The 16,692-nt window shown below is 47.7% G+C and overlaps 1 protein-coding gene across 1 annotated transcript in view; it reads right to left on the reverse strand.

Moving 5' to 3' along the window:
• Positions 1 to 3,186: 3,186 nt before the first annotated feature.
• Positions 3,187 to 16,692, reverse strand: part of LOC118790889 (actin filament-associated protein 1-like 1) — a 19,878-nt gene continuing 6,372 nt past the window's right edge. Inside the window, exons 3-19 of the mRNA XM_036548014.1 lie at positions 16,315 to 16,398; positions 16,108 to 16,196; positions 15,285 to 15,396; positions 14,542 to 14,640; positions 13,962 to 14,173; positions 13,344 to 13,523; positions 12,517 to 12,609; positions 11,323 to 11,407; positions 9,358 to 9,513; positions 8,961 to 9,172; positions 8,551 to 8,696; positions 8,321 to 8,393; positions 6,589 to 6,700; positions 5,307 to 5,474; positions 4,725 to 4,900; positions 4,252 to 4,380; positions 3,187 to 3,750 (exon numbers count right to left, since the gene is read on the reverse strand). Coding sequence (XP_036403907.1) covers positions 3,724 to 3,750; positions 4,252 to 4,380; positions 4,725 to 4,900; positions 5,307 to 5,474; positions 6,589 to 6,700; positions 8,321 to 8,393; positions 8,551 to 8,696; positions 8,961 to 9,172; positions 9,358 to 9,513; positions 11,323 to 11,407; positions 12,517 to 12,609; positions 13,344 to 13,523; positions 13,962 to 14,173; positions 14,542 to 14,640; positions 15,285 to 15,396; positions 16,108 to 16,196; positions 16,315 to 16,398 — 2,153 coding nt within the window. The 3' untranslated portion in view covers positions 3,187 to 3,723. The remainder of the gene's footprint in view (positions 3,751 to 4,251; positions 4,381 to 4,724; positions 4,901 to 5,306; positions 5,475 to 6,588; positions 6,701 to 8,320; positions 8,394 to 8,550; positions 8,697 to 8,960; positions 9,173 to 9,357; positions 9,514 to 11,322; positions 11,408 to 12,516; positions 12,610 to 13,343; positions 13,524 to 13,961; positions 14,174 to 14,541; positions 14,641 to 15,284; positions 15,397 to 16,107; positions 16,197 to 16,314; positions 16,399 to 16,692) is intronic.

Genomic DNA, 16,692 nt, shown 5'->3' on the forward strand with positions numbered 1-16,692 from the left:
CACCAAAACCTACCTCGATGCAGAAGGTTGACCCCAACTCTCCTGCAGAGTGAACTGCTTTTACACCAGCTTCACCCCAGGTTTCAACCACCCCCACTTCAGTAGAAAAGGGTACCACCAACAACCTGTCTCCACACCACCTTGTCAGATTATTTACAGTCCTCTGGTGTACCTCCCAGATGCTCCTCTCTTTTCCTCCCAGTTTAATGCTGAGTTGGCTCTTAGGGTAAGTGATGGGTTTCTGCAAATGGTGTTACAAATGTTCAGTGCAGCTGGTGTTTTGTTAGTGGGTTTTTGCTTGTCATTTCTGCCCTGTTCAGTCTCTGGCTTCTCACAGCACACACACTGTAACTGCCTGGCATGACATGCATTTCTACATGTAAATAAATGGCCTTAATTGAAAATGGCACTGGTATGTATAAACGTTTTCCCCCACAGGGCTGCTATCAAGGAAAGTAGTGCATGTATAAGCACAAACCAAAGCATACTTAAATACACACTAGGCTATGTTAAATTATCTGTTGTCACTTACTAATATATGTGTATTTCTACCTCTGTATCTGCAAGGCGAAACTTGCACAACATGTGCTGTTCCGTCATGCTCATAAAAGCCCTTGCCTCCTGCTAGAAGCAAGAGCAGACCAGTTTTAAAAGCAGAGTCAGGGGGGGGGGGAGAAGACAGTGGTTTGAATGCACTGTTAGTAAAGAAAGCTTAATTGTGCTTAAGACTTGTTCTGTTTTCCTATCCTGCCGATTGTATCTTTAAGTATGCCTGTAAGGGGCTGGCATATGTGGTAGAGGATCTTTGCTGTGGGGGCTTTTCCGTGCTCGTTGGGTTCCAAGCAGGAAGGGGTGTAGCATATCCGGAAGGTCAGAGATAGGGGGGTCACAGTTGCAGGTCACCACTGCAGAGGACTGCGTACCCTCCATTAACGTGCTGTTTCCATTGGTATGCTTGGAGGTCAGTGTCCATGTGAGAGTGAAGTGTGCTTACATCGATCTTGAAAATTTAGGTGAGATCAGTTTGTGTTCCTGTCCTACACGGTACCTCTGGACAGCCAGGAACAGACAGTGTCTCCTCTGATAACAGTGCAGCAGAAAGCAGCAGAGGAGAGTGCCTCCTGGTGGTGAGTGTGCTGTCTTTGCAGGTTCTCTGTGTGACACTACACTCACTGAGCACTTTATTAGGGACACCTGTACACCTACTTATTCATGCAATTATCTAATCAGCCAATTGTGTGGCAGCAGTGCAATGCATAAAATCATGCAGATACGGGTCAGGAGCTTCAGTTAATGTTCACATCAACCATCAGAATGGGGAAAAAATGTGATCTCAGTCATTTCTACCGTTGCATGATTGTTCGTGCCAGACGGACTGGTTTGAGTATTTCTGTAACTGCTGATCTCCTGGGATTTTCATGCACAGCAGTCTTTAGAGTTTACTCAGAATGGTGCCAAAAACATTCAGTGAGCGGCAGTTCTGTGGACAGAAGCTCCTTGTTGATGAGAGGTCAACGGAGAATGGCCAGACTGGTTTGAGCTGACAGAAAGGCCACAGTAACTCAGATAACCACTCTGTACAATTGTGGTGAGCAGAAAAGCATCTCAGAATGCACAACACGTCGAACCTTGAGGCGGATGGGCTACAACAGCAGAAGACCACGTCAGGTTCCACTTCTATCAGCCAAGAACAGAAAGCTCAGGCTGCAGTGGGCACAGGCTCACCAAAACTGGACAGTTATAGACTGGAAAAACGTAGCCTGGTCTGATGAATCTTGATTTCTACACACAGATGGTAGGGTCAGAATTTGGCGCTAGCAGCATGAATCCATGGACCCAACCTGACTTGTGTCAACGTTCTAGGCTGGTGGCGGCGGTGTAATGGTGTGGGGAATGTTTTCTTGGCACACGTTGGGCCTATTAATATCAATCAATCATCGCTTGAATGCCACAGCCTATTTGAGTATTGTTGCTGACCATGTGCATCCCTTCATGGCCACAATTTACCCATCTTCTAGTGGCTACTTCCAGCATGATAATGCATCATGCATCCTTTCATGAACATGACAATGAGTTCACTGTTCTTCAGTGGCCTTTCCAGTCACCGGATCTGAATCCAATAGAACACCTTTGGGATGTGGTAGAATGGGAGATTCGCAGCATGAATGTGCAGCTGACAAATCTGCAGAAATTTGCGTGATACAATCATGCCAACATGGACCAGAACCTCAAAGGAATGTTTCCAACATCGTGTGGAATCCATGCCATGAAGAATTGAGGCTGTTTTGAGCGCAAAGGGAGGACCTACCCAGTATTAGTATAGTGTTCCTACTAAAGTGCTCAGTGTGTGTATATCTGAACTCTCCTTTGGAAATGTATTTGAGGTCTACTGGGGCAGAAACAAATATAACACATAAGAATTTCCTGTGCTTATCTGTCATCAGGGTTGCACACTTCCTTCTGCACCGTGTGTAAGGTATCTGCTGACAGCTGTTCCTCATTTCATTGCAATGGAATATTTTACAGAGTATTTTACAGTATTTTCCAATCTGGTGGAGTTCATTTGTATTTGATTTGCGTTAAGTTCAACCATGTACAGTAGCTTTAATTTCAGATTTTGGGATAAAGTCATTTACCAGCACAGAATTTGTACAGAAAAGGTGATTTAATCTGTATGAATCATTTTCCCTTAACCATCTCCAAGTAAAAAAAAATCAGTAAAGTGCAAAGGTCAAACAAAGGTTAGTGAGAGGATTGAGTTTAAACTAGAACAATGATTTAAAATATCAGGAAACACATCATCATCCTTGTTAAGACACGTTGGAATCATAACATTTAGTACTGGTTACAAGCCTCTGATTAGAGGGCAATCCTATATTTGCAGATCTCCTTTGATATCAGGGAGTCCAGGACCAGAACTACCTGCAGTGACCATAAACCTTGGGTAAAAATAGGAGGATTAGAACCATGAGTGTTGTACATTAGCACCACAGTTACAGTGTAAGGCTTTTAAAATTTTAACATTGTGACACCCTTGTCTTTGGGCAAAGAGACAACATTGCACAGTGTAAAAAAGTATTTACAGAAAAATACTTAGGTATTTCCTCTTCTTTGAACAGCAGTAAGTTTAAAAAAGTAATTTAAAACTACTCTGGAATATGGACTGTCTTTTTCGGTCTCTTTTAATCCAGAACATCTCTCAGCGAAGCATATCTTCTTTCTTTGCCTTTGGTGACCTTTCAGAACCAGTAGGCTGCCTCCCGGCTCACACATTCTCCAAACCCATAACAACATCTCCTTTTTCCTTCAAACAGCACAGCGGGCTTTCCCCTCTCTGCCTCTCCAAACCTCAGAATCCTCAAGTCTGAACAGGTGTCCCTCTGCAGTTTTCGTGAATCTGAAATGCATACCGAGCTCAGCGTCTCTCTGGAGCGCTGGCGCTTTCCGTGCCGCTAGTGTCGTAAATCAGGTGGATTTGAGTTGTGAGACGCCCCAGGGGGGTGCTGGCAGGCGTCCAGTATCTCAACCTGTCACGTCAGCCATCAGGAGAGCGAAGCAGCACAGACTGCTAATATTTGCATCAGCCCCGATGGAGTTTTGGGGGTGGGAGGAGTGGACTAGTGAGGGTTATGAAGGGGGTAAGGGGGCGGGCTCTCTCTCGCAGTCACATGACATGGGAACGTCCTCCTTCAGTCCGAACCCTCTAATTGGCTGGCAACTCCTTTAGGTCCCCTTCTTGGACTCCCATTCCTGCAAACAGGTGATCAGCATCACTACCTGTGCCATATTTTTCATTCAATTGATATATAAAGCAAATAAAACATACTACAGTGTATCTTTTAACTTCTGTTGGTGGTCAGTGATGTGTCTCATGAAGCATGTAGAGAATGTGGGTGTATGTGTGTGTGTGTTTGTGTGTGTGTGTGTGTGTAAGTGAGTGTGTGTGTATGTGTGTGTTGTTTGTGTGTGTGCATGCGTGTGTGTGTGTGTGAGTGTGTGTGTTTGTGTATGTGTTGTTTGTGTGTGTGCATGTGTGTGTGCGTGTGTGTGTGTGTGTGTGTGTATGTGTGTGTTGTTTGTGTGTGTGCATGAGTGTGTGTGTGTGTGAGTGTGTGTGTTTGTGTATGTGTTGTTTGTGTGTGTGCATGTGTGTGTGCGTGTGTGTGTGTGTGTGTATGTGTATGTGTTGTTTGTGTGTGTGCATGCACATGTTTGTGTGTTTCTTTGTGTATGTGAGTGTGTGCACCGCACCTTGGCTTTCTGCATGACGTTGCCCTTAGTGGATGCGTAGATGGAGGGCGGGCGCTTGCGCATTTCGGAGGCACAGTTGACTGGCAGGGATGTCTCACCATTGGAACCATTACACTTACTGGCCGTGACCTGCTGAGTTCGCACGGGACACACCAAGCTAGTATCAAGTACTCAACAAAGTGAACACTAACCTCCCCACACTGTGTAGGAAGAGCTTTTTCATTTCGCTCCCCTGCTACTAAAGTGACCTGCCTCTTAAGTCTAGAATGACCTTGTAACTAAGAAGAACATCATCAACACAGAGGTGAGTTGTTCATATTTTCATGCTGCATCCCTTCATGATATGGACATCAGTGCTATGCCTCCACAGCTGTGACTGTATATCATCTGTCTGCAATCTGTGCCCTGATTGCAGCAGAGTGGCACAGTGTGGGGTTAGTGTCTGGCTTGTTATTGTCATTTTGGGTCAGTACCTTCATGGCGGGTCTGCTCTCTTCCGGTGCCCCCAGTGCTCCTCCCGCCAGTGACTTCTTCAGGTTCTCCTTCACCGTGGTCAACCTGAGCTCCAGGTCCACTCTCACGGCCTCCTTCTCTTTGCAGCTCTCCTCCAGCTCAGCCACTCGCTCCTCCAGGGTTTTCTTCTGCTTTCCTGTAAAGGTAAATGCACACTAATAACCCCCACACACTGCTAACAGCCCATTATTAACGCCACTCTTTCTCTCTCCACTGTAGGGCACCTAACGGTGTTCATTCACTGGCATGGGTCTCACAAAATCATTGTGGGTTTATACTGGCCAGTAGGTGTCAGTAGTGTTCCACAGAAAGTGACTTTCCTGTTCTTCCTTCCAACTGCATAAGAGCATAAACTACATGTATTATACCCACTTCAACTTATTTTCACATCAAAGAAAAATAAAAAGCGCTGTTAAAATCACAGCTCCATATTCTTTCACACAAAGTGCAAGTAAGCATGTGTCAGTGAGCGTATAGTATGTGTATGTGTGTGTGTGTGTTTGTGTGTCAGAGAGAGCACTTGGCTCTGGTCTCTTCCTCACCAGTGGCACTCTTCAGCTCTTCCTTGGCCTCTCTCTTCTCCTTGCGCAGTGCGAGCAGGGTGTTTCGAATGCCATCGCGCTCCTTCTCCAGCTCCTCCTTCTCGCTCAGGTACCTGCGAGCGTCCTCCTCAGCGCGGGTCTTCCCATACTTGGCGTACTGATTCGCATCTGGAATGAGGGAACGAGAGAGACGGTTTAATTCTCAAAGCCACTGACACTGAAGAAACCTGCTGCCTCTCACTTGATCTGGTATCACAGAGGTGTAGACAGTCTCTGTATCCAAGCACTGTCATGAAGTATATCCCCCGCAAAATGGAAAAGAATGGGATTACGGTTGGGTAAACTGATCCTGGATCAGTTGTTTGGGCCAGACAAGACATGATACTCTCGATACCCCAAACTACTGTAGACCTCCACACTGCAAGACGTCAAGGGTCATAGGTGTGACCCCGGGGGTTGTGGGAAGGTGACGCAACTTAGCTCACACGGTGTGAAAGACAGAGGGAGCACCTTGTAATTCTCATATTACTCGGGCCGGCTGTTACAGGGAGGGCCGCGCTTTGAAGTGTCTGTGTTAAAGCTTTCAGTTGATACTGTTTCAACCATGAAACAGAGTGAGTGACAAGAGTGGTGAGACCCGGGAACAGGGTGAAACGCTATAAACCTGACAAGAACTCAGAGGACCATGAAGACCTGGCACTGTTAACTTTTCACTCTTCTCTTGGCTGCACTGAGGTGTGAAGACTGCATATGAAAAACTGTTGATTGTGCCATTGTCTTTTTTTATTACTTATTTTATAAGTGCCAAAAAATGGAAGCCCTGGTCTGAAAAAGTTCTAAACAGAAATAAATATACTATGACAAGACAATAAGTAAAATATTCACATGACTCTTCCCAGCAGGACAAGGCTGAAATCCTTACATCAGATAAATGATCAATTTTAAGGCAAAAGCAAAAATAAGAACAATGACAAAGTTCTTCATGAATATTCTTGTCCCTCTCAAAAGCTGAATCATTCCTTGCTCATAATAAAAACTGCGTTATTGTCAGGTCACTACAATACCAACAGTGCAATATCCAGTTAGTTGCATTAGAAACACACACACACACACACACACACACACGCCCACTCATACTCAGATTATGTGTCGTGAGAAAACTCAGCAATCCCACAATGCCTGGGGGAGTTTATGGCACCGCTCAAAGAGCGTGAGCTCATTTCAGCCCTCCCTCCCGCACGAAACCCCCCCCCCGCCACAGACCCGCCCGCTGGATACTCACTGGAGCTGTGCCGCTTCACTGTGACCTGGGGCTTCATCTTCTCCGCGTCTCTGCTGGATAGCGAGGAGTGCCGCTTCACCGAAACGTCTGCTTTCTGTCCTTCTTCCTCCAGCTAATCGGGGGGTGAAGGAACAGGGGGACGACAGAATGACGGTTAGTCACGGATCCAAGGAAAGCATTTCATCATACTGTCCTTTCCTCCCAGTGTTCAATTTGCATCACCATTTAACACACACTGCAAATTTGTGTCGATACAGAAGTTTATTTATTAAAGCTTCAAAGCTTCAAAAGACCACCAGCAAAAAAAATTCAACAGTATTACCATAAACATGCTCCATATGGAGTAAATTGAGGTCACTGAGATGGAGCAATAGTCTGGTATCCGCTCTGTCCTGTTTCTAAAGAAATTGTTGCAAAACTCATTCAAGCCCAAATGTGTACACACGAAACAGTAGAGATATGTGCTAGCTGCTTCATAGTAGCTAAGAACAATCATTACAAAAAGCCCAGAGGATTCTGGAAACTGAGCTTATTACTGCCCTTCACTTAAGACACTTAAGGCCCTGATAACCTCTCATGACACACATGTAGAGGAGAGGCAGTTATCAGGCTCTCTGGGCTTTCAGTGATCTCTTAAGCAATCAGTCTCTCAGCTCCGGTTTCCCCTGTCTCCTGAGAGTTTTGCAAATGAAAGACAGGCTGAATCAACCACCCACGGCACCGAACGCCTGGAGTTCAGTTACATGCTAAACCAGCGGACGTAAATCAGTGACACAGTTTTTCCGAGAACACCTGTTGTGGACAAACACCCAGAGACAATGAATAGAGTTGAAATCAGAGCAGATAAAGTCGCCCAAAAGAATGCAGCCTGTGAAAAGCGTGGGTCCTCCTCCAGCCCACTGTAACGCTGTCATTACGGACTGCCATTTTTAAAGGGAGATAACTTCGTTTTCTTGGTCCTTTTTCTCTGCATCTTTTTTTCCCCTTGGAATTGAGCCTTTTTCAGCGGAAGCGGTCACTGGACTCCAGGCCTAGAGCTTGGCTGAGGTTTAATAAGCTGCGAAAAGGCACAGCGTTCCCCTGACGGGCTCGGCTCAGCCCTGCTGGCTTCTCTCTGTGGCAGCTGTCACACACGGGCAGAGAGCTCTACAGTAACGCAGGAAGGCATGGCAACTTAAGTGCAAGAGCCAGGGCCATTCCTTAACCCTACTGTGTTTTATTTTACCAGAGTTAAAACACTTTTTTAAAAAGGTTATAAAAACATTCAAAACTTTTAACACACACGCATCTACAGTTGAGTTACAAATTCAGGAATCAAAACAAGCATTCAGATATTTATGGGAACTGCCAAATTTTTAATGACTCTATATAATTTTTTAAGTGCATTTTCCTCTCTTAAAGATATAGTTGAAATGCTAATACATATTCTTGCAAAATACAAGAATATTTATTGCTTATTATTATAAATGGCCTGGGCGCTGTGAAAATGCAGACAAACGTCATTCAGAACTGTGTCTCTACATAGCAGACTGTGGGGAATCAGTCACTATGGGCAAACAGACAGCCTGAAGCAGCTCTGTATTGGCATTCAGTCCAAGGTCTGAATGCCAATACAGAGATGACCCCCTGGACATGCAGCCTTTGGCGGCTGTCACCATGCACCTCCACCTGGTCATTCTCACCCCTTACCCCTTTTTCCACTGAAAGTAGATTTTGGGTCAGCCCTACGCACCTGCACTTTCTCGTAAGGGACTTCATCGTACGTCCTTGTGTCTGTGGAGGCACTGCTTGATGAAGTGGCCCACCTGAGAGAAAGAGAGAGAGAGAGAGATGAACAGCCACTATGATATACGTAACACACAATGTGCTCACATCCCTACCCCAGTCCCAGCCCCCCCCCCCCCCCCCCCCACACACACACACACACACACACACACAGATCTCCACCCTCTCCTGACTCACAGGAAGGAGTGGCGGGCCGCGTCCCGGATGTTGGCTATGGTGTCGACGTCCACGTAGTCATAGTGCAGGGACTCCGGGTCAGTGGCGCTGCCCGTCTCTGCTAGCAGAACCCCCAGCCAGCGGCCCATCTCCTCTGAGCAGCTCGCCTTGAAGGCAGACAGACAGACAGATGCAGATAAAGAGACACAGACACATGAATTTGGACAGAGGGACACTGGGTTTCATTATGGAGGGACATTATGCTTATGGAAGCCAGACTTAAACAGGCTCTAACTCCCCTACTCCACTCCCCAGCAAAAAGACCCAACTGTATGATAACCAGTCAGATTGCTGCTGTGTCCCACTTACATAAATGGAAGGAACAGCAGTAGGTTAGCAATGCCGTGTGTGCTCCCAGGACCCCTCCTTACCTCCAGTGCTGCCACCTCATTGCCCCCCCGTAGGATTCGGAAGGCGAAGGGGTGCTTGGGCCCCAGTCCCGGGACAACCTCACAGCCCTGGAGGGCCACAACATTCACATGGGTGCGCACATCTGTCCTGTCCCGGTGGAAGAACAGAGAACCCCCTCTCACACAGCACCATCTCTCCTTCCAGCATTGGTTCACCAACACGCTCAGGTAACCTAGGGGACGAGGAGGAGACAGACAGTTATCCACCTCAGAGGGACAGACGCTGACGGACAGTTCGAGGGGTAGACAGGCTGGGAAACAGCGGCAATGTAGGAGACTGCAAGACTGCAGCAGCCGAAGAGAGCAGCAAAGAACATCTCTGTGAAGGTGTACAGTGAAAAGAGAAGAGGACAATCACCACAACGGGGGTCCTCGTCTTCAGGGGAGGAGTTCCGGGGGTCTCCGGGGAGGGGCGGTTTCTTCTTGGAGAAGCTAATGATTCGGGTGATCTTGCGCCCCGCCGCCCGGCTGACTGTGCCCGTCAGCTCCGAAAGGGCGCCCCGCTTTACCTTCCCTGCAGACAGACATACAGGACTCATGCGGTCACAGTTAGGAGACGAAGGGAACAGTGCCTGAAGGAGACCAATGCCAACATATGGGCAGAAAAAGCAACAACTCCCACCTAAACCCAAATCAACACTGAACCTCACTCCAAACTGGTAAGAGGTCTACACTGCAAAAAATCCAAATCTCACCAAGCATATTTGTCTCTTTTCAAGTCAAAATATCTCTTTACACTTAATATAAGACACAGTCACCAAATCTTGAATATCTGTGTATTTCCACTAGTTCCATTGGCAGGTTTTTTCACTTATTACTAGCAAAAAACACCTTGTATTAATTATTTTATTTCTTATTTTTGCAGTGTACTGCAGAAAAGGGCCTGAGGCAATTTTTATAAATGATATTTATCAGCTTTAAGCCTGATTTCCACTGATTTGCTGTAGCTGTGTGTAAGCTATTCTAATGCGGTGTAGCATTATAGTCGTTTACTTTCTGATGGATTGAGTCTCATCTAATCCGCGGCTCATATGCTGCAGACCCCAAAGCAGCTTTCAATTTGATTTTTTTTGGCAGTGCCCAAGCCCACCTACTTTCCACTTGTAAATAAATGAGCAGGATCCCTCATTAAAATGATCTATTTGCTCGTTAACATATGATAGAGGAAGAAGTCTCGAAGCTTGGCATTTCTTCTTCCTGCTGAAGAGAGACTGCAGCAAAAATGTAGTGGGAAATGATGATTAACATTTGCAGATCCACGGTACAGCAGCACAAGGAAGAGAGCGTTTATTTTCTTATGTACACTGTCTGTGATATATGAAAAAGCCTCTGCTACCTAGTTAGGATTAAGTCCTGTTAAAGACACTTCCTGCCTTTGATATTGTAAAGAACAAACATGTCTACTTCGGCCTGACATGCCTGGGCTTGGGGCCAACCAGCTACAACATCGATACCACATACTATCACCCTGTTTCGGCTGTCCTGGACTCCAGCTGACCTACAGCTAGGGCAGGTTACCGGAAACATGGAGATGGAGTTTGCTTCAAAGACTCCTGACTTTCATTAATCATCATTAATTCAATTCAAATTCATTTTGCTTACACAAGCATATATTTTGTAATCAGGGACGGGTCTAGGTGGCTTCCTTCCAGTTGCTCCGGATTTTCGAGCAGATGCTGGAAGCCTGTGATTCAGCGTTAGAGGTGGTCTATAAAAGCCACCTTCAAAAGAGACAGATGGTCAGAAATTTCCAGCATTGCTGCAAACCAGGAATAACCAGGTCAATGAGATGAACCTGTGGTCTCTTTTTCAGAGCGTTTTTTTTTTAAACGGAGCTCTATAGGAAGTCGCTCAGGTCCTGGAGCTCCGGACGAATCAAACAGTAGCAGCTCTGGCTGTCTCTGAGGGTGTGGTACAGAGCGGCAGGGAGAGTGCGAAGGATGTGGCAGGAGGAAGGAGGGTCAGGAGAGGCCCGCTGCGGATCCGATGGCACCCAGCCACATGAAAGGCACGGGGCGAGCGGCTCTGATCGCATACTTCCTGCCCAGGCGCTTCCTGGCTTTGTCTCCGGGTGACATCATGGTGTGCGCATGAGTAACAAAAGGTTTAGGGCAGCACCTGCATCGGGCATGGGGGGCGGACACAATGGGGAAGAGGGGGAGGGGCAACCCCCTCCTACCCCAAAGGCTGTGGGGGTAGGTGAGTCAGGCACAGTCACTCAGATTTAGAGGGGCATAAAGACAGACACGCTGGGGGGATGGGTGTGTGGGCAGAGCTGCAGGTGCCCGGGTGGGCAGCGTGTTTGGAAGCAGTTGAGACTCACCCTCGCGGCTGTCCCGTGTGCTGCTGGGGACGTCTGCTGCGACCGGGCTGTCTGAGTCGGAGGTGTGCTTATCAGCCGAGAGCCTCTGCGGGAAAGAGCAAACACCAAGCTGAGGACAATGCAAGCAAACACCCAGAGTGATAAAGGACACAGCAAACAACAGGGACACTGAGGCGGACACAAACACAAACACAAACACAAACACAAACACGGTGTCAGGAACTTAAATACTCAATGCAGCGCATGCGGCACAATGGAGCAAACCCAAACACACAGAGACACCGACACAAGCACACACTCGGGCCCACGCTTTTATAAGTACAAACACACATATTCACAGAAATATTCACGCGCACTTACGGTGCGTAAGTGTGCCCACATACACAGATTTACACATGCACGTGCATGCACACAGACACACACACACACACACACACAGGAACACAAGCATTCACACACACACACACACACACGCATGCGCACACACACACACACAGGAAAAGACACACAGGAACAGTCCTGTCAGGAAACGCACTCCCTGCAGTAGCTTCCCACATCACCGCAGACTCCCCCCTCAGCTTCCAACGTTCCTCTCCACTCTCCTTTCTTCCAAAACACAAGCTCGCAGGCCACACCAGAGGGAGGCCATGATATATGCCATTCTTCATAAAACAGCTCTTTTCTTTGACCGATGCTCTCCACTGAATAATCCCCCATTCTAAAAGTGACACCTTTTAATCAAACCCGGCGCCGGTTCAGCCACAGGGCCGAATCCGAGCAGCATCACTCAACTGTGTTTACATCCAGTGACGACGTAACACGATCTGAGAGCCGCTCTGCTGCTGTAGGTCAGAGGTAATTACACTGGGTGAGTCGGGACAGATGGCAGACAGCGTCTCTCATTGCGAATGGCGTGTTTATCCTGCACTGTTATTTACAGGGCCGGTGCGACGCGGGCTGGGACACTGGAGCGGGTCCTGTTTGTGTGTCTGTACCTGTGGTTCTGCTCTTCCCCATTCTAACTAAGGGGAGTCCCAGAGCACAGCATGGAAGGATCGGCATGACAGGCTCCAGGAGGCAATACAGCTCTCTCTCTCGCTGTAACTGTCCTCTCTCTCTCTCTCTCTGTCTCTTTCTCTCTCCCATTCTCTCTCACACACACAACACACGCACACGAGAAACGCCGCTCCTCACCTTGTCCAGCTCTATCTTCCGAGGGATCGTGGGAGAGACGGATCCATCCAATCCGACGCCGCCGGGTCCCTGGCCGCTCACCTCCCGGATGACCTGTGCACACAGATACCAGGATGGGCAAACATTCTCACCGTGACTGAAACACCCGTACGTGAAACAAAAATAATGTTGGCTTTGGCAGACTGGAGCTGTCGGGTCCACGTTTAGGAAGTGCGGTGCAGTCAGAATAACAGACATCACAGCAGTACAGACACAACCGCAGGGGACCAGGGGTCAGTGGCTCACACAGGGTCAAGAACAACAATAACACAGAGCAGCCAGAATTACGCTTCATCAGCACCAAGCTGAAAAATAAATATGCAAAAATAAAAGCATATAATACCAAAATCCTACACCATGACAACTATCCTAAGAACACCACTGATGCTGATGTGGTCATTGAGCCTACCAACAATCTATAAAAACAACATTACTTTAAATCATAGTGTTTTCAATAATAAAACCCTAGAGCATAATATGTATCCTAAGAGCAAAACTAATACTGAAGAGGCCATAGAGCCTAACAGTAATCTATAAAACACCATTGCTTTAAATTATAGCATTCACAACAGTAAATTCATAGAGTATAATAAGTATACAAGGACCAAAACTAATACTAAAGAGGTCATTAAGCTTAACAACAATCTGTAAAACATTACTTTAAATCATAGTGTTTACGTGGTGCCAAATAGTGATCCATAAGAGCACTGTTAACTTGTGTCACACTACCATGTGTGATCAGTATAATAATAATGTGGTGTACGTTATTTCAGTATAAGGTGAGTTACCCTGAGCCACCCCTCGGCCTGCTCCTTGCTCTGAACAGCCAGCACCAGGGTCTCTCCTCCTGGGAGCGAGAATCGCAGCTCATGTCTCTTGCGCTTCCCGTCTTTGGGCACGTAGACGACGTTGCACAAGTTGAGCGACACGTCCATGTACGGCGTGTGGTCTTTGGAGCTCTTGTAGCACTGTGGTGGAGGTACAGACGTACATTCACTCTGTATCAGGACTGGCTGAGAAATTATGGCCGGAAGCTGATGATAAAGCTGATATTCACTCGCACAAAAAGGTTGACCTTTCAACTTCAAGGCACATTAGCATGCTTATACTGCAGTTGTTGAACTATATTACATGATATTAAAGCCATTTAGCAGAAACACTTATCCAGAGCAACTTACAACTGAGGCAATTGTGCATTAAGCACCTTGCCCAAGGGTATAGCAGCAGTGCCTTAACAGGGAATCGAGCCAGCAACCTTTCGGTTATAAGCCTGCTCCAGACCACTACAACACATTACTACTATCCACGACTCGATTCCTCACTTTGATCATTGTGCAACCTTTAGCATAATCACAGAGGCCAGCCCTGACCCTGAGGCTCGTAGCCACGGCGACGGCGGGGCTCACCAGCAGGCGGTTTTCGCGGATGACGGTCAGCTGCTTGGCCCACTGACCGAAGCGCTTCTTGCGCAGCAGGAAGGCGCAGATGCGGCAGTCCTTCACCGGCCCCATGGAGTTCTCCTCCGACGGCCACTGGTGTGTCAGCCGCTGGGCCTTGGCCTCCTCGTCCTCCTCGTCGTACGACTCGTACGAGCTGCTCAGGGCGTCCGAGTCGTTGTCTGCGCAGTCGCGAGACTGTCATTAGGAGGAATGTTTCTGACTGCCGTTCACTGTCAGCTGTGAGCACTTAGGAGCTGGGGTTATTTTGCTTTTGTTTCTGCTGCTCAAAACCAAGCTAAAGAAGACCAAGGGGATGCTTTTGTTCCAGGCAGCTACTCAAACATATGGTTACACAAATCATTTTCTTGAACCAACTTAGCTTCCCTTCCCAGTTCTGTGGGTGTAAGTAGCTCAACAACAGCTGGTAAACCTGCTGTGCTGCGGTCTTTAAAAGCCGAATCGAGTTACTTTATAACTGCTGCGATTTCTGAGGGCCAACAAAGCGAGCACATCACCAACACGATCCCTGCCCGGCTGAAGAGCTTACAGGAGTTCTTGCGCTGGCCGTTCATGCGGGTGGTGGGGTAATTGTTGTCGGCGTCTTCATAGTACCCGTCTTCGATTGAGTTGGGGGGGCTGGAGTTGCCTGGGAAGGGTGCAGAAGGTGGAGGAAAAAGGTTAGAGTTTAAACAATCCTGTTTCGTCCCTGCTGTGTATGTGTGTGGGGACAGTGAAGGTACCGTGGAGGTGCAGTGCCTATTGTGGGCGGTGCAGTATCAGTGTGGAATTCTGGCGGAAGATCGGAACAAAACGCTGACTACAGTACCTTAATTACAATGTTTTTGTAGTTGAATAAGCAAGCACTTACAAACGGTCCCCAGGGCCTGTGGGAGGGAGGGGTATAAGGCGAGAGCAGGGAGAGAGTGTGTGTGGGGGGGCGAGCTCTAGGCTATACTCGCACTGGTGGTGGTGGTTGGGTTTTTTTAATGTGGCAGAGGATTTTGTCTGGTGACAGCATTTTCAGTGTTTTTGTCTGATGTTTCTGTTTGAATTACATGTCTTCTACCGAAACCACATAATGTTATGGAGCACCACACCCTTTGAGTAAGTAAATAAAATGATGACAAAGACCAGTAGGGTGGAGGTAGAGTGCTCACTGCAAGTGTGTAGTATTAGTACTGAGAATCAGAGTGAGAACGGTAGGGTAGAGGTAGAGTGCTCACTGTGGGTGGGATAATGTTAGTACTGACGGTCAGTATGAGCACACTAAGGTTTGAGTAGAGAACTCACTGCGGGTGGTGATATACTGGGGCATCTTGCCAGGGCTGAGGGGTACGGCTTCCTCATAGTAATCCTCAGGAGGGGGCGTGGTTGGCAGGGGAGGCGGGGAGTCAGCTGGGCTCTGGGTTAGGAGTGGGAGTTAGGAGATATCAGCAAACACATTTGGACTGCTCTAACAGAAGACACAAGGCTTCCTCTTTTTCTCTGTTTGTACATTTGACACACACCTTGTTATGTCCATTCCCACATGGCTCAGAACAACCCAAAAACAGGAATGACCTGGCCTGAAAGCCTTGTTTTTCTTCATAACATCAGGAGTCAATTTAAAGCCCGTAGGCTGTCAACATGTCCAGCTAATCCAGTGAGTTATGCAAGAGGAACCGAGTTCAATACAAATATAATACACAAATAAAAGAGCGATCAGCTCTGAGATCATCCAGTGCTGAGAGCTGTCTTATTCAGACACGCGGTCATGGAAATACGAGGACTGTGAAGCACTGCATGGGGCCTCGTTAAAGTTGTAACGGCCCTGCTGGGGTTTGAATACAGGGCCGCTGAGTCACAGACACACGGACGCTGATTGACACACGGACGCGCGCCCCACCCTGATCGCCACCGCTGGGAGTGCCCTTAACCCCACGGCAATCAATCTCAACGCGGCCCTGTCACGTCGTATTGCGTTACCTGATTTCATAGCGGACACCCCCGGTTATCCAGGGAGACTTGCGTTGCATGAGCTGCATTCGCTTGTGTCGGAGGGTCACCTTTAAAGCACAGCGCCTCGTCTGCGGTCACTAAAGGGTCAGCCCTTTTACTTTACAGGGTCACTCACCGATTTAGGAGGGGGCGTTTCGGGCGTCTCCTCTTCCCCCTCGCCCTTCTGTTCCTCCTCCGTTTCTTTAAAGGACCGCAGGTCACAGTCTGTTGGAACAGCGCAGCTGTGCTGGTTAAAGGCTCAGAGCACACCGGCACCGAGGACGCCAAACTGAGCCTTGAGTTCACACGCTGCAGCACAGAGACCGAGCTATTTCACACTCACCGAACTCTTCGAACAGGGACTCCACGAAGCTGGTGCCGTTTCTGTACACTGACGTGTTCATGTACATGTAGTCTGCTCCATTCACTGCAAGACACACACACACACACACACACATTAAACATACTCTTATGTGTCTCACAGGCTGTCACTCAAAATTACGCCAACCCAGCTCATGGGCTCAACTGATCAGCTGCCCGCTGTTTCTGACCATCACAACAAGAGGAAAGTGCTCTGTAGACAGACCACACCAATTGGTGGCAGTAACTGCTAGCTGACTCTCTGACATCTGTATCTAGCTGAAGCAGAATGTGCTCCATGGACTTGGAAACTCTATTTTGACAGAAAAACAATATTTCCGGCCTTACTCATCTTTGCTCG

This window comes from Megalops cyprinoides, chromosome 16, assembly GCF_013368585.1.
Source record: "Megalops cyprinoides isolate fMegCyp1 chromosome 16, fMegCyp1.pri, whole genome shotgun sequence".
Classification (NCBI taxonomy): domain Eukaryota; kingdom Metazoa; phylum Chordata; class Actinopteri; order Elopiformes; family Megalopidae; genus Megalops; species Megalops cyprinoides.